We start from the raw sequence: 26666 nt of genomic DNA, 5'->3' as shown, positions 1-26666 counted from the left end.
CATACAAAATGCATGGTATTTTTTATTTAGTCCTGACCTGAATAAGATATTTCACATAAAAGACATTTACATATAGTCCACAAGAGAAAATAATAGTTGAATTTATAAAAATGGCCCTGTTCAAAAGTTTACACACACTTGATTCTTAATATTGTCTTGTTCTGAATAATCTGAATAATCCACAGCTGTGTGTTTTTGTTTAGTGATAGTTGTTCATCCCTTGTTTGTCCTGAACAGTTAAACTGCCCACTGTTCTTCAGAAAAATTCTTCAGGTCCCACAAATTCTTTGGTTTTTCAGCATTTTTGTGTATTTGAACCCTTTCCAGCAATGACTGTATGATATTGAAATCCATCTTTTCACACTGACGACAAATGAGGGACTCATATTCAACTATTACAGAAGGTTCAAACATTCACTAATGCTTCAGAAGGGTGCATTAAGAGCTGGGCGGTGAAAACCTTTTAAATTTGAAGATCTGGGTAAATTTAAAGATCTGGGTAAATCTTCTGTAGCTTCTGAAGGGCAGTACTAAAAAACTGGAACTCACAAAATTGCTGAAAAACCAAAGAATTTGTGGGACCTGAAGGATTTTCTGTAGAACAGCAGCAGTTTAACTGTTCAAGACAAACAAGGGGCTCATGAACAACTATCACTAAAAAAACAAAAACAAAGAAACAAACAAAAAACACATCTGTGAATCATTCAGGTAACAACACAGTATTAAGAATCAAGCGTATGGGATCATTTTCATAAATTCAACTATTATTTTCTCTTGTGGACTACATGTAAACTAATTTTATGTTAAGTATTAAATAAAAAATAACATTTTGTATGATCCCTCTTATTTTGGTAAAAAATAATGGTACTAAATAAATTAACTTCTTGTGATCCTCCTTACATACAACCCAGGAGACCCACACATTAGTATGACTAAAAGTTCCTAATATTCCTCTACCAATCTACAAGTTGCACAGAAAGCCATTTGTAAACCAGTGCTTGAGTCTGGCAATACTTCATATACCATTTTCAACAGACATGTTTCAAGTGTCGTCAGAATATATTAGATTAACTTTTAGTGCTTAGTTGAACTCACTCTCTATTCATACAGCAAATTGTTGCTTCAATAAACGCTCCTATCTATTTCCATTAAAAAGTAGGCAGTCAAATTTCAGGTAATACACAGCATAATTGACAGCTACAATAACAAGAATTATTTCAGACCCAAGGGCACGGTGTTGAGGCTGTCTAAGTGAATGCCTATATGTTAAAAATACAAGTAGCCTCATTTTGTGGCGAGTAGAGGTAAGCAGAGTGGCCACCTATAAATGTGCCTGGAACAGAGCATTTTGTTCAAGGAGAGATGCAATAAACATGGGGAACACATTGAGTATGTGCATGATTTTTACCACTGCAGGTGCACTTTATAAAAACGATGTCATAACTATTTTCTCAGTGGAAAACACTGGTGCACCTATAGGATTTTTTTTTTACAAATTCGCCTTCTAAACCCTATGTCGAGTTTTTACGAACTGTCATTTAGTGCAGTGCTTCACCCTTAAATAGTATGAAGCTATTGACAATTTTTTTACTCATTTGTTAAATGAATTAAGTACAATATGTACATGTATATGTAAAGTATATTTACACTTACACGCTACCAGTCAAAAGTTTTTGAACAGTAAGATTTTTAATGTTTTTTAAGAAGACTCTTCTTCTCATCAAGCCTACATTTATTTGATCAAAAAGTACAGCAAAAACAGTAACATTTTGAAATATTTTTGCTATTTAAAATAATTGTTTTCTATTTGAATACATTTTAAAATGTAATCTATTCCTGTGATTTCAAAGCTGAATTTTTAGTATCATTACTCCAGTCACACAATTATTCAGAAATCATTCGAATATTATGATTTGCTGCTCAAAAAACATTTATTATTATCATTATGTTGAAAACAGCTGAGCAGAATTTTTCAGGTTTCACATTTGATCAATTTAAAGCATCCTTGCTGAATAAAAGTATTAATTTCTATAATTTATTCCCACCGCCCAAAAATTATGCTGACTCCAAGTTTTTGAATGGTATAGTGTATAATGTTACAAAAGCTTTTTATTTCAGATAAATGCTGATCCTTGTCTGCTCATCAAAGAATCCTAAAAAAAAATTACTCAACTGTTTTAAATATTTATAATAATAATAATAATAATGCTATTCGCCTGATCGGTGATAATGTCATTCGCCTGTGAATAAGGGTTTCATCTTATATGACCAGGAGGGACTATGGGAATGGAAAAGTATCATTCTTTCTTATAGACTTATAGGTCATGTGCACCCTTGGGTCCAGACCTAGGCATCAGACCCAAAGACTCTTTTCTTCTGATTTTTATCAACACCCTGACAGCGCTGAAAGACATGGCTTTTGTGCTCTGTCATCTATTCAAATGTGTCCCTCCCTTCCTGCGTAAAACTGTTGAGAGTTTCATGAAAGCAAATGAAAAAAAAAAAAAAAAAAAAAAAAAAAAAAAAAAGCCGCTGCGCTCTAAAGTCTGCCATACGGTGAATGAGAATATATCTGTAGAAAGGTCTTGGTGGACTTTTTAAATGGTAAACATATTGTTTACCGTAACGCTTTAACTATTATGATGCAGTGTAAAACTGATAAATTCCTCAACAAGTCAAGATGCATTGCGTTCAACAGAAGTGGGGCCTGCGTAGTTTTCCTGAAAGCTGAGCTCGCTCCATCAATATAGGAATACACTGAGAGAAAGAAAGGATTACCTCAAGAGGAGACAGAAGAGAACAAATGCAGGATTTTCTGTGGTCTTCTAACAAGAATGCCACAGTGAAAAGCCAGAGGCTGAAAATAGCATGTTAACAGCTCATGTCAGTCAGTTGTTGACAAGAGGCCTGCAATCTCTCAGTGTAGTGCCTATCAATATTCTAAACACAGCTCCTTCAGTGGAGCAGCTCAAGACAAGACCCTAACATATGTACAAGAGTCCCCTCTCCACAGTAAGTAGACCACCGGCTGTCTACGTCTGAGTGCATGGCCTTTAAAACTTTGACAAAGGGACTTCGGTCTACTAGTTGAGATGGAAAAAGTCAATGCTTTGACAAGAACACGACAAAATGAGGAATCTTACTTAGAAAACCAACCCAGTTAAACTTGCAATCGTACTCATACAGACTCCAAATCTTCTTATTCAGAAGTACGCTGTCAAATTAAATGCTTTGTTTCTGGCTTTAGACAATTTTTCTAATGAAAACAGTTGTTTGTTGGCAATTACCGATTGCATCGTTAAATACAGTCTACACGTTTTATGACCAAAGAGAGAGAGCCATGGTATCCAATTTTACCTCAACTTGAGTCACTGTGCTCTTTAATGTCAGACCAATAGAGGACGGCATTTATGTCTCAGCAGGCCAATCTTTATCTCTATTAACACAGCTGCAATTTTTGTCCATTTTGACTGAGCGTTGAGAATGTCTGTTGTAGCCCTGTGTCTTGGTAGCCAGTTTACTTTTTGACATTTAGCCTAAATGAAAATCTGCCTCAAATGTTACAGCTGTTTCCCTGGTTACGCATGAGCCATTGAAATGTTTTTGCTTTAAAATAGTCGTGCCAAAATAAGATTCGCTGAATGTCATGTTGACAGTGACTGACGTAAGCACAAGCTGTAATTTTGTTGTTGACATTTATGACATATAACATATGTTAATGAGGAGTCTGATCAGGATTTACCAGTTGTCGCGGATCAAAACGGAGCATGTGTCTTTAAATTGACAGTGCTCATTACCTTGTTCAAACAAAGCCTAACTTGTTGGGTTTTTCTATTACGAACTTGTTATTTAGTGCCGGTTCTGTCTTTTCAGCTTTGAGTGATGAGAAACTCTTCAACATTTCATTATCTCTGACAGGGTACATCCAATATCTACCTATTTAGGTGATATCATCTCTACTACTGTCTTCTGAACACTATAATTATCTCAAAGAAGATGGAGGGCTGTCTTCAATGAAAACTGAGTCTAATTGTAAAGGCACATGTACTTTCATGTCAAAAACCTTTGCTTGTAAAATTCCATCTCAAATCATTTCTACAAACAACAAGAGGCACACCATTTTATTGCCATCACTTCATATTTATTGCAAGCAAAGTTCACGAACAAGCTAATCTGAATTGATTCTGACAATGCATGCGATACCCAGGGAAAAACTGAACTCTTATCCGCTGAGTACAGTTTATGTAGTTTAAGTAAACTACTTTAAAATGCAAATCAATAGGTTACAGAATATTTTAATAATGAGCAAAGGTGACCAGGTGAGTGACTGAATAACTCTCAATGACACTGAGCCTAATGCAGAAAACGGGACACCATCAAATGTAGTACGGCCATGTTATATTTCATCTGAAATCTATTTGCTATTGTTTTAAATGTTACTTGCAGACCATTATTTAAGCCAGTAAGATAACTGTAGACTTAAAAATTGGAGGTGGGTATTTTGACATTGTATGGAAAGTGAGTCAAGCAGAAATGTTAAACAGTGAGTTTGTATAATTTATATTTAACATTTATATAACCACAGGTCATCTTAAACTATGACTGTGTGAATGACTGTAAATGATAAGTGTATTCTCATACCAGTAGAGTATAAAAAGATTATTTACAGTACAGTCTTTAAAAAGTATTAATTTTAAAAATTGGTCTGTTTGTTTGAGCATCCTAACCTGCACAAACACAGAAAATGGGAGTTTGAGAAACTTGTTTGAAATCAGATCAGAATCTCACAGAATATACTATAATATATAATATAATATAATATAATATAATATAATATAATATAATATAATATAGCTGACTAAAAGGTGTCAACTCATGGCTGATCAACCAAAAAAACTTTATATTACATGTAATGTTTAGTATGACAATAAAAGCTCTCAACACAAGGTATCTGCAGGATTTAAAAAATAATAATTATATATATATATATATATATATATATATATATATATTAAAAATTACTGAAAAAGCATGATTTACAGTTCAGATACAGGTTTTCACAAAAACATAACGTTTTATAAAATCATAAACTTCACATTTCAGCCTTTAAACTGTTTCTAAGAAAAGGTATTTGAAGGTCAAAAGTGTGAATTATTATATTAATGAAAACAATTATTATCATCAATCAGCTGTTAACATATAAATATATCTATGTCTTAATCAGTTATATATTTCTATCCATCTTTTTCTTTAAGGTGGAAGTGAGCCTATGGGCAAGACTTCTGCCAGATCTGCACTACAAACCAGCTTGTTCATTATAAAATATAGATTTTAAAAAAATATGGTAAGAAACACCAATATGCAATATCAAGCAGCAAAACGTGCTGTATTGTATAACTAAGAATAGTTGGATGAGATGAGACCGGAAGCCAGACCCATAACATTTACAAATGGCCGCACCCACTCACGGCCTATTCACGGAAGAATAAGGTGGATATAACCGCATTAGCTTCTTGTGGAGCCGTTTACAACTCTGGGTGTTTGCTGTGTAAAAATATGGGTGGAGTTTCCGCTAGTCTGAACAAAAACAGCTTATCGGAAATGCATATTCATTCTCTGCCAGCAGGTGGCGCGTTCCTTGACCTGATAAGATCAATCGAACGAATATAGGCCTATATTTATATTTTAATGCTTGCCTCGATCATAATTAGTGCAGCATGTTCATTAATACTGTGTGGATAGTTGAAAAAAAATAATAAAACAGTAATGTAGGAATATTAATATTGGCTGGAATTTAAACAGTAATTTGGGGCTGAATTACATGTAAGCAGGTAAGCAAGCTTTTCTTAATTGTCCTACACTGTTAAAAACAACCACTGTGTCAACAAGACTTTTTTGTAGTGTGAAGTGTTGTGCACATTGCAGCTAATTTTGGCCAAGAATCACTAGAATTCTACTTGTGGAAACCTTGTTTACTTGTTACTTCATGCCTCAAGCATTTGACCACTACAGTCTTTAATTTACCTCTGAAGCACTTGGTTTATAAGCATAGTGTCTTGTAAACACATCTTGGTTTTTAGGTGGACTGGAGAACCCTGACTGCTGGAAATTGCTTAATTACCAACCAATCAGAATGGGAAGCTGAGACTAGAACATAGCATAGAGCTAAAAGGTAGAAGAATATCCACCGTTGTTTTATTGTTTTGTTAAGGAAGATGAAAACTGTATGTTTTTGTAAATAAATAATTATGTTAGAGTGAGCATTTGCATTTATGTGGATAATATTAAAAACAAACAAACAAAAAAGTAATATACCACCTAAACAAATAGCTTTTTACACAACAAAACAATACGCGTTTGTTGTAGCACAGGAGCTTGGCTTGAGTGCTCCAGTAGTGCGGCTCGGACCGACAGCTCTTCAGTATCCCCCAGGAGAGCCTCACCTAGTTAAGGAGGCTTATTAGATTTGTCCTATGAGGGGAACGGAGAGTAGCTGAAGAGAAACACGGCATATGGACATAGACTTGTGTCCCGCCTAATTACAGGCATTATCTCATTTGCTATTGTAAGGTACTGTTGTGCCATCTTCCATTTATTTAATTATGCTTTTCACATATTGGCATAGGGGCCATTTGGACAAAATTTCCACACGGAGGGGGTTTTACACGGTTTAAAAAAAATCTGCCTTTTCAGGAGTGTGCTGCAATTTGTCAAGCAATTAGCCACACTAATTAAATTTTTGTACCTCTAATCAAACGAATATGCTAAAACATTCTTGCCGCTGCCAGTCCGATGTCTGTTCACATTTAACTTGATGGTTTAAAAGAGGCTCCTACTCTGCCTCCCCTCTCCACTTAATCACCTCATTTGCATTTTATATTGGTAAATCAAATTAAGCACCCGTAGCTTTTAACTTGATTGACTGTGGCCAGGTCCACTCAGATGGGACTTTTTGCAGAAAATTAGACCAATTTTAATGTGTGCAGAGCCTAGTTCCCCGCATTCAGCAAATCACATTCACTCAGCTAATTAAAATGATTTTGCCCCCTTTATGTGTGTACGCTCGCATGTGCCTTTGCCAGGGGTTTTGATAGATTTGCCCACCTGGTGTTGTCCATATCCTTTTCATGATTTTATAACAGAGAGTTTTCGTTTCATCTCCCAAAGGAGTGGGCCCAGGCATCAAACGCAAAAAGACAAATAATAAGTCGTGACACTTCAGCCGTTTGCTTTGACTGCATTTCAGCTGCTTTACTCTTTTGGGAATCAACAGGGACCGATCTGATCACCGTTGGGAAATTTTAATTGGATACAACTTGATGTTGCATTAGAACATCAATCTATTCAAAGGCACAAATAAAACAGATAAAAAATGTAGTCCATTTAACAACAAATTAAAAGCTTTTTTCACATATAAATGAGGCATATTATTTTCTTAAAAAATAACATTAAGCAACAAAACACCACATATATGTGCATGGCCACTAAAAAAAAAACTAGATGAAGGCTGTAATAAAAGAACAGGGAAAGCGAGGAGAAAGAAAGAGGGGGGTTGGAAAAATGATGTGTTGAGGGAATAATCCTGGGCAGGCGCAATGGCTCCAGCTCTCGAGGACGAGGCCTTGTGCTGCTGCCCGCATGCTCCCCGGGATGTGACAGTCAGCTTAATTGCAGCTTTTAGGATCATTACTGCTAGAATGTGAATGTCAAAATGGACAAGGCTCTCAGCCCCTTTGACAAACAAGCGCCTTCCATTTTGTAGCATGAGCAACCAAAGATATGGAATAAGAAAAACTAAAAAAAAAAAAAAAAAAAAAAAAACAGAATTCAATTATGTTTGTAGTCTGAGCAAGCTAAAAATGAACATTTTGTGCATGCACCAAAAAAACATTGACTGTTAGCAATATTAATTTTCATTGGATGGATAAAGACAAAAAATAGACTGGATGTTTAGGCTAGTCCACAAGCCTTTTGTTTGTTCATGTTTGTTTTATTTTGTCAATGCATGAGATTTCTATGTCAGATATTACTGACTAAAGAAAATTTTATAGATTCACATGGGTCAAATGGGAATATTTTACCCATATACAAATGTCTGCCAAAATCTTGAATTTGTTTTATATTTATTTTGTCATTTTTCCTTATTAACATTGGCTCATAAACATTCTTTATTGCCAGTATACTATTACAACAACAGAGGAATAATTTGCTTAGATTATTATTGCTTTAGAAGCAAAAAAGTAGCCCTGTCAAACTAAAGCGTCTGAAATCATTTACAGTATAGACCATATGTTAAATAGCCAGTATGTGCAACATATACCGGTAGGGTGTTTTTCAGTGTGTGTGTATATATATATATATATATATATATATATATATATATATGAATTCACATGTAACAAACAATACCTCTGAACAAATATGAGTGAGTGATTGTGTGTTTAGCCCATCATGTTTATCAGAGAACCCACTGCCCTCTACCTATCACATAAACTGAAGAGGACCGGAATCAGTGTCTCTGGGTAATATGCATAATCACTGAGGTGCCTATTCAGTGGTTTTCAGTCAAGCTTGTTTTTGTTTTTCGCATGTTTGCTGAGTGTTTTGACAGCAACTCTGACCGAAAACTCGGCTATCGCACATGACAAAGGTCAATGCTCTCTAGATTTCTACAAGCAGGAGAGCACCGAGGCCAAGTGTGTTTTTGTATTGTTGTATGAGAGCAGGCATGATAGTCATAAACAAATCAAAAACAAATGCGTGGATGAGGTGGCACATTGTTTTGTGTGTGCGTGTGTTTGTATGTATGCAGTTGTACTGTTCAGAAGTAGATACTGCACTCTAAACAGGTTTTTTTTTTTTTTTTTACCATTATTTACGTAGTAGTTAACTTCCAGAACAAAAATTTACTCACCCCCTTGTAATCGAAGATGTTCATGTCTTTCTTTCTTCAATCGATAAGAAATTATGTTTCTTGAGGAAAACATTTCAGGAATGTTCTCCATATAATGGTCCTCAGTGGTGCCCCCAAGTTTGAACTTCCAAAATGCAGTTTAAATGCAGCTTCAAATGGCTCTAAACAATCCCAGCCAAGGAAGAAAGGTGTTATCTAGCAAAATGATCAATCATTTTTTAAACAAATTGAAAATGTATATACTTTTTAACCTCTCGTCTTATCTAACTCTGCGTGAACTCAGTACCGTCAATACAGTTAGGGTATGTCGAAAAACTCCCACCTCGCGTTGATCCCCAATTTCAAAATCGCCCTACATCGCTGCAGAAGTACCGACCCAATGTTTACAAAGTGAAAATGCAAAGAAGATCAAACACCCCTTACCAAAAAAAGGTAAAACAGCGATGTAGGATGATTTTGACATTGAAGAGGAAAACAAGACCTGAGTTTTTCAACATACCCTAACTGTATTGACCCGGATTACACAGACTACACATGCACATCACAGAGATGAGACAAGATGAGCATTTGAGGTTAAAAAGTATATCAGTTGTTAATTTGTTTCGAAAATGATCGATCGTTTCACTAGATAAGACCCTTCTTTCTTGGCTGGGATCGTTTAGACCCATTTGAAGCTGCATTTAAACTGCATTTTGGAAGTTCAAACTTGGGAGCACCATAGAAGTCCACTATATGGAGAACATTCCTGAAATGTTTTTCTCAAGAAACATAATTTCTTATCGATTTTATGAAAGAAAGTCATGAACATCTTGGATGACAAGGGGGTGAGTAAATTATCTGCAAATTCTTGTTTTGGAAGTGAGCTTCTCGTTTAAGGCTAAAATACATTACGTGACTTTTAAAAATGAAACAGATTTTAAAACACCAGGCATCATACACTTGCCAAAAGTTGTTCTGAACACAACAAACTAGTACAGAAATATGTCTTGTGGCTTGGAGGCACACAACAAACAATATTTGTTCTAAAATTGGCTCAACATATCAAGCTTATTTCATATCCTCCAACTAAATGGATTCATAGTCTGAAGCTAAAATATCTTACCATTATACACCATGCCAATTTCTGTGAAATCTGTCAACTCCACCTACCCAAGTTCTGCAGACTGTCTCTGACTTCCAGCAACTAGTATTGCAGCCTTTAGTATGGTCAGGCTATGTATTGCTAGAGGCCCTTCAGCCCTTCATATCAAGAGCATTTTCCAAACCTTTCACAACACTTTCTTAGTGGATCACGGGAATATACTACTCCCCAGGAACTAGCCTTATAAAATGTGGGCTTAATCTTTTTTAGTGCGCTATCAAGGAACTGAACTGCTCAATTCCCCAAGCAGGGCTTCTGGAGTGCAACGGTGCAATGATTCAGAGGCAATGTGCAGCTGAAGGGGTGTAGGTTAAAAGGAGGTGCCTTACGGTTCGGTCTAAATGGTCCATATGTAAAGCTGTTTGCGATGTTAAGTTGCCCTTTGTGTGGGCGTCTGCAAAGCAAATAAATAACGTCCCATAATTTGCAGCATGGCAACACGTCGTGCGGGGAATGCGCAGGTGAATCATTTGCATTCTAGATGCCCGTCCGACGCAGTCGTTAATCTCTTTCATGTGCACTCGTAAAAGTGCCAGTGTGATGGAGTCAAGGCAAAGCGGCTTATTGGTGGACAGGTTAAATACTAAGACACCCATGACATGCCTGCTTTCCCACACGGGACCTTGAACCAGGCCGTCTTGCAGATTCCCCACATCATTATTAGGTAGCACATAATCATGTCACAGGGAAAGCGGTTTGTCCCATTAGTGCCTTAATTAGTTGTGGCATCTCTGTTTAGATGTCTGGAATGAGTAGCTCTAAATTAGTTAGTTTAACCCGCGATGGTTTGAGTTTACTGATTAAATTAACCCGGGCTGTGTTAAACAAGCAGGACCGCTATTCATTATGATGTTTGTGTGCGCTGCTCAAATCACTTCGTGATTATTGTTATTGGTAAACAATGATGTTTATTCAAATAATGCCGCTTTTGTATCTTTTTGACCCATCCTCTGGTATTGTTTAGCTCTAAATGGTTCTCGTGACATTGTACTTGTTGTCTAACAGAAATATTGATGGGATGATTATTTGGGATAATTTATATGGATCCTCCAGGAAGATGAGAGGTTGTATTCTGTTATCGAGTCACATTTTCTGTATCATTGGACAATTATCCTTCATTGAAAAATCTGTCTCTGCACTTTTGCCTTGTAGCCTAATATTTTTGGTCCTTTTCCTCCAGGGAAAATCAGTATTAGATTCAATATAAACACTCATAATGGGGGTAGTAGAGGATGGAGACAGCCATGCTAAGTGTGATTGTTCTGCCTGCAATCTCCAACATAATGCTGGTGTGCGAGACCTCTCACAATCTGACAGCCTGAGCAGCCTCATGGAAATATTTCTTTTGAAGATAAATTATGGCACAGGTCAAACGCCTCCAGAATATTTCGCATCTGAACCCCATGCTCTTCACGACCTCATACTTCTCTTAAAGATATTAGAAAATGTGGTGTATCAAGTCAGTTTGTGCACAAAATTGATTCATAAAACGTTGCGGGATTGTTTTGGTTTTCAATTTCAATTTTATGGAGTTGAGAGGTGAAGCTCATGGGAATCAGATAAGAAGAAACATTCCATGTTTAACACAGACACAGCTGGAACCAACTAGTCATACCTGCGGGTTTGTGCGGGAAAAAAAAATGTAAGTCAATCTAAACAAAACACTTGACAAAATCTCTAGTAAATAGTTTGACTGACAAAAATTAGTGTTCTGTCAAGTTCTATGAGGTGAGACAGAAATTCATCCCATGCATCTCTAAAACAGTGCTTAAAATGTTGATAGATGTAGACAGATGGAATGATTGATGGATCGAAGGGTTTTCTCCCAGATGAGAAATGATGCATCAGTGCTTATGAAAGCAAAAGGCAGCAAATTATATATGCAGTATTTTAATTAGTTGTCTTAAAAGAAAGAAAACAATGCTGCTTTTGTAAGGAAGTGAGTCATTAAATATACATTGCGTCTGTATATAAATTATGCTCTCGCTGGAAAGACTGTAAGGTTAGAAGACACGGTTATTTCAGTTTTAAAACGGCACCCTCCAGGCGGCCGCACAGACCGCTCCTCCACCAGACGCTGTCGTCCTGAATCATATTCTGATTATTCTCAAGCGGGTGACACAGGATAGCAATTGACGGAACTGATAGTAAAAGAAGGCCTCAGACAGTATGTGCAGAGATAAGACTGATTGTGTGTTTTCAGACATCCTCACCTGTGAGGCCCAGGGGCCCCTTCTATTGAGAGTCACTCATAGACCTCTATCTTCTCTTGGGGCCTCCTGATCTGTATAAGCATAATAATCGGACTCAAATTGGCTGTGAGGGGAAAAAAGGTAGACTATTGAGTCACAAAGCATTAGTGCATGGCTGTCCCAGTCGACTGCTTCCATGAACAAATGATTAAGGTGTACTCTTTATACATTTTTTATAAGTGCTATCTCTGTTGGATATCAGCCAAGCAGGTCCAAGTAGAATTGGGTCTTTCCACTGCTTTTAAAACAGACGTTATATAGTCGACTTATAGGCCTCCGATTACTATGTGATTTTTTTTTTTTTTTTTTTTTTTTTTTCTGAAAAAACATCCCATTGGATTTCTAGGGAAGCATAGTGTTTTGTCTTCTGTTAAAGAGACTGACACCGGAGCAACGTGACTCTTGTCATTGTGGGCTTTATCGGTGATCTTTCTCTGGATGTGAAGGGCTTTGCCCTGCCACCTGTTCAGGCCTTCGACTTCTGCCGAGCTGCGTATCATGATTTCTCATCAAGACTGTTTCCAGACGTGAGATTTATAATGACGTGGTATCATTTCACCTAATGACGAATATGACTTGCATGTAGAATTCAAGTAAAATATCGAGTGAACAGATCTGATAATCGGTTACTATTGATTGTTTTTTTGATATCCATTTTATTGAAGAGGTCATTTGAAAATTAATGTTTTCCTACAAATAACTTCTCTTCCATCTCCTCAGCTTCAGATAAAGCATTAATATAGTGTATAAATCCTAAAAAAAAAACTACTACATAGAAACTCATGTTGCTTTCAGTCAAGAGGGGCACCAGTACTGATTTAAAGAGATGGTACACCCAAAAAAAAAAAAAAAATCAGTCATCATTTACTCACTCCCGCGCGTTGTTCCAAACCCGTATGACTTTCTTTGTTCTGCAGAACACAAAAGAAGATATTTTGAATATTTTTTGTAACCAAACAACATTGGAGCCCATTGATGTCCACTGTATAAAAAAAATATCAAAATACGTTTTTATGTTCCTAAGATAAAAAGTCAGTCGTACAGTTTTGGAAAGACATGAGGGTGAGTAAATTTTCATTTTTAGGTGAACTAGAACTCCCTTTAATGTTCCAGCACATTAAATTAAGAATAAATTAATTAATTAGATTCCAAATGTAAACACAGAATCAGTAGTCAAGATAGTATTTAGTGTCATGATTTTGCAATTCTATCCTATTCATTGGTAGCGCACAAAACGTACACAGGTCATTTAGTCTGATAACTGACGTAAAGGAGAGTCAGGTGTTTTTTACAGCTATTGGATGATTTAGTTGATACCTAGAGGATTTGCGTTGCCTTGGTTTCAAAGATGGTATCATAGGGTTGCTCGTGGGCTGTTTAATACATGTCGTAAGCTAACCAGTCACCCGCCTCAGTCAGCACTTGAGTTGCCATGACAAAAGTTACATGTGAATTTATATAAGGGTATAAGTCTGTGTAATCTCCTTTCTTGATAAGAAGTGTATAATGGTTACTCTGCACTGCAGAAACTAATATGTGGTTTGAATAATGTAAAATTATGTGTAAAATGATAACTATACATATATATTTTCATTTGAAATTGATTTTGTGTATTTATTATTTGTCCTTTAAGTATATGACACTTGCTGGGTCATCATATATATACATAACGTATCTAACATTAATATATTAATGTAATATATAGACAGCAGTACATGGCTTTAACAATTTTATAATTAGTGATTAAAATCAAGTCAACTAACATCAGAACAGACATGTTGTTTTGTTTCTTAACCACTTGTATCACATTATAATTTTTGCAATGCATAAAATATACCTAGGAATCACTGATAAACACACACCCATATGCACAAAAACAATATTGCCATGCAATGCGATTTCATGATATTAGTGGTAAGATAGCATATTTTTTCTACCTGTGCAAAAATAAAAAGTCTGTTTTTATTTTTATGTGACCTAATATATATTTTTCTTCTTCTTCTTCAGTTAGTCACACTGTAAACCCAGCATCTATGAATTACCATCAAGGCAAGACAATTACCAGGGTCCTGTAAAGTTGTTTAAGCAGGAACATAAAAAGCTCAAGGTGTCCTTATAAACTATAGCTGTGAGGCTTGTAGATCTTTGTCTCTGTAGATTAATCATGTGCTCCTTGACCTATGATAGACAATTCTGCTTCCCCTAAGTCTTTTATTATTTTAAAAGTCTTAGTACAAATGCTTCAGGGAACCTGTATCGCTGGTACGTTTGCTATGTTGTTTTTCTGTCATCACTCGTACCCTGCCTCCAGTATTATTGTAAAAAGCCTAGTTTGTGTTGTATCCCTATATAAAGTTTGATATACCGTGAGATGTAAAGTTTAAAACTTAAAAGGGCGACATGTCATTTATATTTTTTAGTACAAGCTAAAATTTCAGACCTGAAATTAATGTTATGTGTTTACATTACAAATATAAACCTGTTAATCATTGTTGCAAACTGAGCTGGATTAATTATAAAAGTCTTTACCTGATGTGTCTTTGCTTTATTCACTATTATTATTTATTAACGGTAACCTTCTAAAGCCTGGCACATGAAATAATAGTCAAAAATTAGCCATTAGATTTTATGACAGTTTCTTAAAAATGTACACAAAATAAATACATAAATGAGTAAATAAATACATAAATAATTTTTAAAAAGTTGCATATGTGTTTGCTGAGTGTCGTATTTGATGCATCAGGGTTTGTGGTTCATATATTATGTTACAGGAGAATATGGAGGAGGAAAAAAAGCAGTTTCATTCAGATAAAATTATAAAAGTTATTACGTTTATAAAAATCATTAAATATTTTACAACAAAAATAAACGTATTCCATGACCTGACGTTTTCTGTTTACTGAAAGGTCTTCTATTTGATTAAAAAAAGTATTAACTGCCAATCATTTAGCATAATGCATGTGGTAGAGGTTTTGATCACGCTGACAATTTAAAGGCCTTAGAATTTCACTTATCAAATATGATACAGTAGACTTAGGGTTAAGGTTTCCCTAAATTTTTTGTCTGTGAGGTTTAGTTTAGTTAATTTAGCCAGCTGACTTGCTGTATGAAGTCAAAAATGTAAACTCTTAATCAGAAGAATTTTGTTTTGGTTGCCAAATACTCTGCATGAACCCTGCACCACACTTGCCCTGAAAGCTTTTGCTGTTCTCACAGAACGCAAACCAAGATTGTCACCCACAAGTCCCCTTTTCTGTATGTCAATGTCATTTTATGCCATCATACTCCCAATGAGGCTGTTTTGACGGCCTCGGCCCCTGGAAAAGAATGAAGAGTCGGCCCAGGGGGCTGTTGTGAAGAGACCCAGGCTTTTCTGGGGCTAAGAAGTTGGAGTGTGCACTTTTCAGCCCCAAGCGTGATTCCCCTGTGGATCCGTAAGGCTCTACTCACAGGACGACGTAGCTCTTAGCATTCTTTTTTCACACGTGCTATGCTGACAACTAACACTTGGAGTGTCCTCTTCATCGACACATTCCAAAGAGGATCGGGCTTGACCAGCACCTCTCTCTCTAGATCTGCTGACAGACTCTGAAAGTCTCCAGAAGAGCCGATGTTGAAAACGCCAGCTTTCCTCAGACATTCTGTCCATCCAATCTCTTAAAGGGATAGACCCAAAAATGCAAATTATGTCATTATTCATTCACTCTCGTGTTGTTTCAAAACTGTATTGAATGACTTTCTTCTAAAAAACAAAGATATTTTCAGTCTCATTGTTTTTTTTTTGTTTTGTTTTTGTCCATACAATGGAAGTCAATAGTAACCAAAACGGTTGTTCAACATTCTTCAAAAAGTGTTTGTACAGGTTTGGAATGACATGAGGGTGAGTAAATGATGGCTGACTGTGCATTTTTGGGTGGACTAATACTTTAAAGACAAGTTTGGTTGCTGTCTAAAGCAAGTTAATGGTGCAGCTCTTGAAATAATTGATAAATGGTTCTTTTATAGATACTTTTCCAATCTGTTGTTTCAGGTTTGGAGTATTTATTTATCTCTGAAACTATTCCGGTGTGCAATTATTAATTTTTAAAGTACAACATTTGAGCAAGAGATTTTTTTTTTTTTTTTTTTTTTAAAGACAGATTTCACACATAAAATTATTAAAGCCGTTAAAAGGATAGTTTATGCAAAAACCAACAGATTGACTGACAGACGATCTGACCAATCATAACACTGAATGTGCCATTCTGTCCAACAAACAAATCAGACAGGAGAGTAGATTAACTTCGGTGGACTTAAATTTGAAAAATTGTCCAAATTTATTGACGTCTTTCCGCATTTAAAATAAAATGTTAGGACGTTCATTCGTGGGTTTTTGTGTGTGTGTGTGTGTGTTTTAAGTAAATAATAAAAGACGATCGGTTCATGTGTCATTGATCTAATAAGACAATAACACGGATTTGCCACTACACACTAAGAGCCACAAAATGGTATTTAATGTTTGAATTTCTTAAAAAACAAAATTTTAAAGCAGAGACCTTGTTTCGTACCAGAAGTAACCTGCTCTGTCTTGTCTGTTGGCGAGTTGTCAGTTCCCCCTTTCTCTGCAATATATTTTGCACTACTTGAGAACATGATGTGTAGTGTGAGAGCGGCATTGTTTGTCAGACATAGCAACAGTAACTAAGGAGGGCGGGTGTTTGCGAAGGGTCAATTCTGTCAACATTTACAGGTTTTTGAAAAGTGTCTTCTTTTTTTTTATCCGATGAATTTCAGTGAGGTCCGATGTCATTTATACCTCAGTGCTCTTCAAAATATCTTCCTCTGTGTGTCGGAAAAGAAAGTCATACAGGTTTGGAACGACATGAGGGTGAGTAAATGAATTTTCCTTTCAGTGTTAGGTGTAAGTCTCATTCTTGTAAAGGTACAGTAATATTCTCATAAAATTACAGATGCACCGTGAAGTTCCGTCAACCATCTGCCATTGGTTGCCACCGCTGAACAATTGTGGGTTGAGCTCACCAGCCTCCCCTGTGTTGTGACTCTGTGGTCAGGCTTTGGACCTTGGGGAGGGATTGCTTGCCCGGTTCACAATGCAATCGGGTCTCATCCAGGAGACTGTGATTGTTCCATGGAGCCTCCTCCAGGTACAGTGCTGCTTTTGTTCCAGCAAGTCAGCAAGCTGAATGCAGTCCGGGAGGCTCGACCAGCTTTGGGAACTATTCTATCAGGAGGCTTTGTGCTACCCAACGGCCTTCTTCTGGCTGTAGAGGACTAGAGAAAAGAACTGACATTTTAAACAGGGAATCCTTACTTTGGCTAAGTCTGATGCCACTCAATACATTGCTCAACAAATGACCTAAACAGTGACACATTACAAATTTGGGTCCTTTTTTGTTTTGTTTTTGCTAAATATTACTGTTGCATATTTGCTTGCAAGTGTTGTTCTTCAATCAGGGTCAGATTCACAGCTCTTCTGACTCACCAACATGTGGGTCAGTGAATCCTAATGTGCAGTAAGCCACAGTTCCAGCTGAACTGACCTGGCTACACTTGTATTGGCAACAACGAACAGTCACATGAAAGAATTTTAAATAAATTATCAAAATAATATGTTTGAAATTTACACACACACACACACACACACACACACACACACACATATATATATATATATAAAATCAATATTGAACTGACTGTTTTTACTGTCTATTTATTTACTGTTGTCCTTTTGCATTATTACTTTTCCTATGTAATACTGTAAAGTTGTTTTGACACAATCTGTCTTGTTAAAAATGCTTTGTAAATTTTATATATATATATATATATATATAATACACACACACACATATATACGTATACTTATACATACTCCTTATCAATTTAAAAAGCATTTTAATTTTAATTATATATATATATACACACACACACACATATATATATATATATATATATATATATATATATATATATATATTAAAAACAGGTAATTACTCAATTAAAATTAAAATGCTTTTTAAATTGATAAGGAGAGTTGATCTGTATGAAGCCTAAATTAAATCTATAGATCAGTTTTAGTCACTGGAAGTAGAATAAACAGTTTTGATCGCTTGACATGGCTTGACATGAATATTAAAAACTTTAGAAATTAACAAAAGAGTTAAGAAGTAAGTAGTTAAGTAGTATCATATATCTTGAGTAATTTCTAATGTGATGTTGACATGTTGTCGTAGTCTTGTACTTTTTGTTCTAAATTCAGTTTAATTCAGTTTTGCCTTTATTTACTTTTAATTGAAATGCAAAAATAGCTATACTTTACATAAACCTCTTTTTACTTTGAACAATTTTTTTTTCCTGTTGCAGGTACAGTATATAATAAAAATTTCTAATTCAAAGGTAATTTACTGTGTTTAATGGGTATACTATATTTATGATGAGTATTTAAATTATCTTAATTTGCAGCAATGTTTGCTCAAAGGAAGCATGAAAGCTAAGAATAATGCCCATAATGATTGGTCATGTAAAGAGGAAAAGTCAAGGTCATTGTACCAGCACCTGACATGATTTCCTGGAAGTCTGGAGAGTTTGATATTGAGGTTTAATTCTGTTACTTAACTGTTTGTACTTTTAGCAAGCTCACTGGAGGTCGAAGTGCATATGAGTCACTGATGTCAGCTGAGGTTAATTTAGAAATTCTTGACTTTCTCAATCACTCAAACGCTTTCTCAGTCACAGTGGTCTTTGAATACATATAGTATTAATACTTTCTTAGTATATAAAAAGTAAATATGTTAATGACGGAGTTGGGTGAACTGTCCCTTTAAGGGTGCTTTGGCCTGCAGTGCAGTTAACCACAATATTTGGTCAAACGAGAACTGATTTGTTTTCTCTTGCCTAATCTCCTTTTCTGTGTGATACATTATACTAACCTGAAATTATCATGCGAGAAACATATAGGCTACAAAAATGGTCACATTTAAGAAAGCCCCACGTGTCCGACCGTTTACTTACAGTACACGTCAAATTTTTATTGATCAAATATTCCTGAAGATAACTCTACATATGGCGTTGTTCTTACATCAGTCTTTGATCAAACGACAGGACACGTCAATTATGATAGATCATTCGGAGTCGACAATATTCTTTTCCTCCTTTTTACTTCTTCAGCAAGTAAAAGTACACAAAAGTGGCATGTCTTTCGACAATAAATAATAAAATATTTTGTAATACAGGAACAAAACGAAACCTCCAGAGCTAATCAGTCATATTAACTTAACTTAAACCTATACACATCTTTGGGAAAGAAAAAAGTTCTTGGACGGACACGAACACATGAAATTCCCACACAGCTTGTGGCAAAATAGAGGTATACCTTGTTGCAATGCTTTAGTACTTGGGCTTGATGTTTGAAAAGAGACCATATAACAAAACTGTAATCGCAGTAGACCTCGGCTGCCATACCCTCTTTTTGTGAGCTAGTCCATTTCGATCTTTTTATAGAAACAGAATAAACAGTCATGGTTTCATTATAGGCTACTCACGTTGCGCACAACAGTAGGCTATATGAATATGTATATTAGATTAAGTTCTCTTGCGTCTTATATCCGTAGAGGTCCAATGATTTGTCATAAAAGTGGAAAAAAAAAAAAAAAACGTGGAGGGGTATTTGGCAAAAGTGTAGCCGACCAGGTCCACTCGGCCGCGGAGCACTGCAATCATCATGTCAGGTTCGGTGTGTGAAATGTGCGCCGGCTGGGTCCACTTTCGCAGGAGTTCTCGCAGAACTTTAAATGGTCTTTTCGCAACACTCGTTGGACTCGCTCGGTTGGAGTGTGTTTAAATCCCATGATTGTCATCACAGTGTATAAATACAACCAAGGGTTGTTTCGATATAGAGGCCTCGTGCAGTTGGAGGATGGGTTTTTATTCAGGAGCGGCCCTACATGAAATAGGGATGGAAGAAACTTCACGAGCCTCTCTCTGAGATTGGTTCCCGGACACGTCCTTTCCAAAACTTCTGGTGCAGGAGATAATCCACTCGCCTAGGCCTCTATAGGACTCGCTACCATGCTGTTTGGTGTATCTGGCAGTTGCGAGGACATTGAAGCGACCTCGCTCCCCGTGGAGTTCGAGCCTGGCCCTCCTTCAGAAAAATTCACCTAAAGCGAGCAAAATGTACTTTTTAGTTGTTATTACTAATTATAGAATTATTCATAATAATATTAGCGCTGGTTTCAGTAGGGCGGTTTCTGGTGTTATGTCTTTAGCGCACAGTTTTGCGCACTCACCAGTTGCTGGAAAGCAGGCTGGTCGATGTCACTCTGCAGTGCGAAGTCACTCAGGACTTTCCAAGGCGGTTGGTAACTCTGCACCTCCACTTGGTTTGCCTGCAAACCACCGTCGTGTCTCTCTGGACTGGTCGCCACCATTGGAGTCCCCGTCATCCCCTGGATGTTCTGCAGATGACCACGAATAATTCATTTGCAGTCATAAATAGAGTTCAGAGGCCGCATTACAGAAACTTGCGATCCAAGAAGTTGGATGTTCTAAATGAGACCGAGATTTTAAGATAAGGTAATATTTTTAAGTTCTGAAAGCTTTATTTTTAGAAAGTCTACATGCTGTAAGATATTTGCAACGCGTTTTTATAGTAGCCCATCACACTGCAAACGCGTAAAGCTTGTGACTGGCTTTTTAGAAACAAAAAAACTAACACGGAGTTTGATGTTTTTTGGTTTCTTACCGTTTTGTCGTTGGGTTGCTGCTGCTGGAGTTGTTTCATCAGTATGCTCCTTTTTTTGTCCTTGCAGCGCTTGTTTTGAAACCAAACCCTGATGACTCTCGGGCTGAGACCCGTCATCTCAACGAGCTGCTCTTTCATGAGGGCGTCGGGTCGAGGGTTGGCATTGTAACAAGTCCTCAAGGTATGGAGCTGTTTTTCGTTGAGGACTGTCCGGACGCGGGTTGTTTTCTCAGGTTGCTTGTGCACATGAGGTCGAAGCGCAGGCTGACGTGCCGAAATGGGCTCTGCTGCAAGAAAAACGAAACAGAAATAAAAAAAAAAATTGTTAAATGCAAAGATATCTTATATAGCGCTTTGAATGCGTGAAGACTACAAATATATCGAAGGATCAAACTGTCACGTAATTTAAATGGATAAGTCGGAGATACCCGAGGCCCTTCTAAGGTGGAAGTACTTATGGGAAACAATAATAGGCCTATTAAATTAGAATAATAATAACAGCAATTATAAATAGTACATTAAAAATGATCACTCATTAAAACGGTGTGTTAGTTTTCACGTATTCTATTCATATATTTGATGGTCTCCTTGCGCGACCGGAGTCGAGAAAGGCGGAAATCCTTCCATAAGCGTAAAACTATATTCTTTTGACATTTCTTTCCATTGAAATCTGCTCCTTCACAGGTGAAATTCTTAATTCTGTATCATGGCGGAGAGAGTATCTTTTTAATAAACTTAAATTGCAGCCATGGTTGCAGTTCCTTTTCTGGCAATTATATGTTCCTGCTGGATGCAGTAAATTTGGAGGGCGAGTATGACCCAGATAGGTTTACGACACTTAATTAAAGCAATCTGTGCATACCTCTGAATTTTAAATAATAAGGTGCGTGCAGTGCGCTGCCCATGACATTACTTAAAAGCAGTTGGTTATTAATAAACCTGCATTAACAAAGGGTTTATGTTATTGAATGTATTATTTTATGAGAAAATAAGATGCCTGAATATAGTGAATGCAAAATACTGTGGGTGATTTCTAAGTTAAACACTTCGGACTTATTTTACTTAACAGGGCCTTTAAATGTGGAGTATCAACACTTGCTTTAATATGACAGTGATTTGTAATATCAGTTTAATTTAATTAACATATATTTAAAAAAAAAACTGTCAAATGCTGGTACCGTTATCACACACACATAATAATTATCGCATATTTCTATTTCTATTATATGCAAACATTTAAAAATGAAATCGCATTTTCTTTGTATTTATTTGTGAAAGGATCTTATTTCTTTCTCAAGTACATGTACAAGCCGACATTGTCGCGTGGTTGGCCTCTAATCAGCAGAGAATATCTATTTCATGCATGAATAGCTGAATTCAATAACAGACAAACAGGAAAAATCAAAAAGCACCGCAAACTTGTGGTCGGCTTGTTAATAACATAATTCACGCTTTGTTATGACACAACATTTATTCATCATAAGTGTCAACCTAATAATCTATGTCATCAAACAAAACTCTTTTTTTATATTGAACTTTTTTTTTTTTATATTTATTTAAAAAAAACAAAAGAGCTTGTGTGAGCTTGAAAGTCTCCAAGGCAAACAATCCCCGAGTCCTTGAGCAAACAACGCTTTGTAAGTTGTAGTAGAATGCTATGCCTACCTGCCATTTGTAAAGGTCTCGCCGGATGTAATGGGCTTAATGGGTCACCAGCACCCATTGTTGCCCGCTCCACCACGTCATGATCGGCCCTGCAGAAGAGCCCGTCTTCCCGCAGAGCGAACTCATCTCCTGGGATGAGCTGCCGACTACACGCCACACATCTGAAGCACTCAATATGATAAACCTTCGAGCGTGCTCTCATCACAAAGTCATTCTTGCTGAAACCGATGTTGCATTTAGCACATTTGATCCCGTATAACCTGAAACACCAAAAAACAATATATTATAATGTGTAATGTTTGGTTAAATAATGATGATAATAACAATAATACTAATAATACTAATAATAAATAGCATAGTTAATAACAGCTACTCGATACGGCAGTATTATTAAAATGTTGAATATATGCTAACAGAAAATTATATGCACATAATTGTAAGAACAACAAATGCCATGTTAAAATAAAAAAATATATATTTTAAGACAACCAATATTTAATCATATTTAATAAATCATTAATATAGTAGTAATTTTCAAAATTCGTTAGCTTTATTATTATTATAATTATAATAATTATTATTATTATACAACAGCACCAGTACTAATAATAATAACGATTTCTGCGTATTGTGGATATTATTTTTAAACCGTGGTGTTTGTCTATCACACAAAAGTGTCCTCCTAAAATATTGCTACATTACTGTCAAGAAAATATGATTTCAATATTGCTATAAATTTTCGTACAGCTAAGCGACAATGCCATAGGCGACATATGAACAAAGCTTCACAATAATTGTCGAGTAATTGCGCTCCAGACCCATTTAAAACAGGAGATTAGCATATAGGTGCTGTCCAGTACAAAAAAAAAAAAAAAAAAAAAAAAAAATGAATGACAGCATGCTGCCGTAATGCACCAGTGAATAATGAGAGGTTACTGTCATTCAGTCATCCACACTCGAAAACTAAAACATGACCTAATTGATCTGCGTTACCTGATGTAGTCCCGTTTACAGTAAGTTTTTCCGTCTCGCACAAAACATGTACAGGACTCGTCCAGATACTGGTTACATTCTGCACATTTCAAACACGCCGCATGCCACTCCAGGTCCGGGGACACGCGAAGAATATACTGGTCATGGATTTGATTCCCACAGCCGACACACAACGAGATTAGACGCTTTTCTGATTGAAAGAGAAAGCATAGGAAAGTTCAAATGATGTAAATATTTTCTTAATTTAATTATAACACTATAAAACCTAAACGTCTGGCAATGCCCTAATTTCCAAGTTGTATACTATAGCTCTTGTGTAGGATTAAACACACATGACATGTTTAAAAACAATACTGGATGCTGATGATAACGGTGCATAACTGAAAAAAATGACTGGAATAGAATTTAGAATTAGAATCGACATGTAGCCTAATTATTATTCTTTTTAATATAACAATAGGAATAATAATGATAGCTAATAATAATAATAATAATAATAATAATAATAATAAAAATATTAAATGCTTAAAAATAGGCCCTATTTGTAGTGATTTAAAGTGAGGAAGACCAGTATCAGCGCCTATAATATCGGCTTGTCACGATCCCTCCGATCTGTTCAGAACTTTTTAACTTTTGCAGAGCGCGAAACAAACTACTAAAGTCATATAAAACGATCGGCATACAGGCATGGTTCAACATAAGTCACCAATTTTAGCAGTAAGTGTCATTAGACACATATAGATATTAAAGCATAACTTACTTTTTGGTGGATCCCCCATGTCTCCCATGTCAATAAAGTAAGGCGGTGTTAGGTCCACTTTAAAACCGGACAGAAGGCCCTTAGTGCCCGTGTTTTGATCTGAGAAGGTGGGGAAGTGGCCGAGGGTGCGAGGTGTTGCAGGACTTCCCGGAATCGAGATGCTTGCGATTAGAGTTAGGGGTGTGTGTTGAGCTCCTGTGCTTGGTCACAGTATTGATGGGCCACTCTTGTCCCTATCTCTCTCTCTCTCCCTCTCTCAAACTCCGTCGGCTTCGGCTCTTCTCTCTCTCTATTGGTCTGACGTAGGACACTCATACGTCACCTTTATGAGAAGCTGATTGGTTATGGAAAGAAGGACCAGCTGTTCGGAGCCCAGGCCGACGAGTTGTTGCATTTACTTTTATTTCATTCATACATTTTTTTTCTGTTTTCTCCAGCTTCGAATTAAATAGATCCGAAATATGTTGAAATTAACAACACTAATAATAATAATGATTTAAAGAAAAAAAAAAAAAATTAAAACAGGAAAAAAAATATTATTGTTTCTTTAATATCGACGCTTTAATGTTTCTTAAAAAGAAACCCGTCTCAATTTTGAGCAGGAAATATGCTGTTTGGTGCTGTTTTTAGTCGTGATATTTTAGCGGTTTTCAAATAATACAATTATAATATAGGCTACCTATTATTTCAATAATGTTTACGGGAATTAAAAATATAATAAAGAATCAAGCAAACTAAAAATTGTTGTAGGATATTTTATCTCAAGTCGTTATGGTAAATCATTCTTAATATGAAGTAAAAGTGGTCAAATAATCTCCGTTTGAATTGATGGGCATGTGAAGTGAATCTCCTTCGACCAGTGTTCAGATTTTCACAGGGAAAGGCGCAAATCCGTATTTAGGCAGTTGCACACAGGGGTGCATAACACGATTGAAATCGATGGCACATTTCAGGGTTGTCGCTATTCAAACTAAAACGCAATTACAGCACATAATTGCAGATAATGACCGTTTTAAACTGCGCAAGGCACGTGGTAATATAATCTCAATGTAAGGGATGGATTGGTTGAACAAACAGGCAGAGCATAGCATAGAGTTGCCAAATTTCCTGACCCTTTCACAGCGACAGGGCCAATTTAACTGTTAAAGAGAGAGAAAAAAATAATTGAATTGAAGTCAAACTCTGCGCTGTGACTTTAACCCAAATCATTGAAATTAGGCTACTATTTCAACACTCTTTGGTGATTTATTTTTAAAAACAAAACTCAGTCTTAATAGATGTCTTTTAAATGGACAAAAATACATTTTAACGAATTTGAAAGTCTCCCACTGACAGTGATGGACAAGACAAAACAGAACAAGTGGCCGAAATATGACAGCGGGGTTGCAGGCAGCAGAACGTCGCTATAACAGACACAAACACGCCCTCTTGTGTTAGCAATACGACCCAAAGCAGAAGCACCAAACAAAGACATATGGAAACATGGGCGAGAGCTTGTATTGTTAACTCTTCATTCTGCTCAGATGTTCAATAAGACGTTAATAACCGGTGATTATTACGTACTGCAGAATTAAAAAGCCATTTAATAAATAATAAACATGTCAAATAAGGCGTTGTTTCTGCTACAACAGATCCGTCATGTTTCTGTGTTTCTCAGATATCCTAAATATATCCACCATTCAGATCACACACAGCTTATGACTAAACTGCAGTTATTTGGAGTTTTTATTTTATGGTCGTTGAATATGACAGTGCTAACATTTTTAAACCCCAAGCACGTTGTACTCCACTTTTTAAGCAAATTTTATGCAATACTAGCATTTGTAGTCTGTGTCCAAGAACCTCTAAAAATACATCATAAATATGTTACTTGAAACATTAAGCATACTAAAGTGTGTGTGTGTGTGTGTGTGTTTGTGTGTTTAATAGTGATGGATGACTGATAGCAGCTTTTGTAGGTGCATTTGTATGAGCATACAATACAATGTGACCATAATTCATCAAATCCATAAAACATTGTTTTGAAATCCGGCAGGATAGGCCTACTAAAGAGATATTTGGAGAGAATGCTGCCTGGTATGCACTGTGTATTCAGTCCAACATGGTGCATCAAAAGGAAATACGTAACAGGAGAGTTAAATAGATTTTGAATGCATATTCTTCAGCAACATTCATTCATCATGTTCATAATTAAACATTTT

The 26666-nt window shown here is 36.2% G+C and overlaps 1 protein-coding gene across 2 annotated transcripts; it reads right to left on the bottom strand.

Annotated features, from left to right (window-relative positions):
- Positions 1 to 19444: 19444 nt before the first annotated feature.
- isl1a (ISL LIM homeobox 1a) lies at positions 19445 to 24680 on the bottom strand. Of its 2 annotated transcripts, none has more exons than XM_051108991.1 (6): positions 24466 to 24680; positions 23706 to 23895; positions 22713 to 22972; positions 21048 to 21334; positions 20593 to 20760; positions 19445 to 20463 (listed from the first exon to the last, which is right to left on the bottom strand). In XM_051108991.1, exons 1-6 carry the CDS (start codon positions 24491 to 24493, stop codon positions 20347 to 20349), a joined length of 1050 nt encoding a protein of 349 aa, XP_050964948.1. In that variant the 5' UTR covers positions 24494 to 24680; the 3' UTR covers positions 19445 to 20346. The 2 variants fall into 2 exon arrangements, with proteins under 2 accessions (XP_050964948.1, XP_050964949.1); XM_051108992.1 differs by having other exon boundaries at positions 21048 to 21331.
- Positions 24681 to 26666: the final 1986 nt, after the last annotated feature.

The sequence above is a fragment of the Labeo rohita genome, chromosome 5 (genome assembly GCF_022985175.1).
Source record: "Labeo rohita strain BAU-BD-2019 chromosome 5, IGBB_LRoh.1.0, whole genome shotgun sequence".
NCBI lineage: Eukaryota > Metazoa > Chordata > Actinopteri > Cypriniformes > Cyprinidae > Labeo > Labeo rohita.
This window is presented reverse-complemented; position numbering and strand designations above follow the sequence as displayed.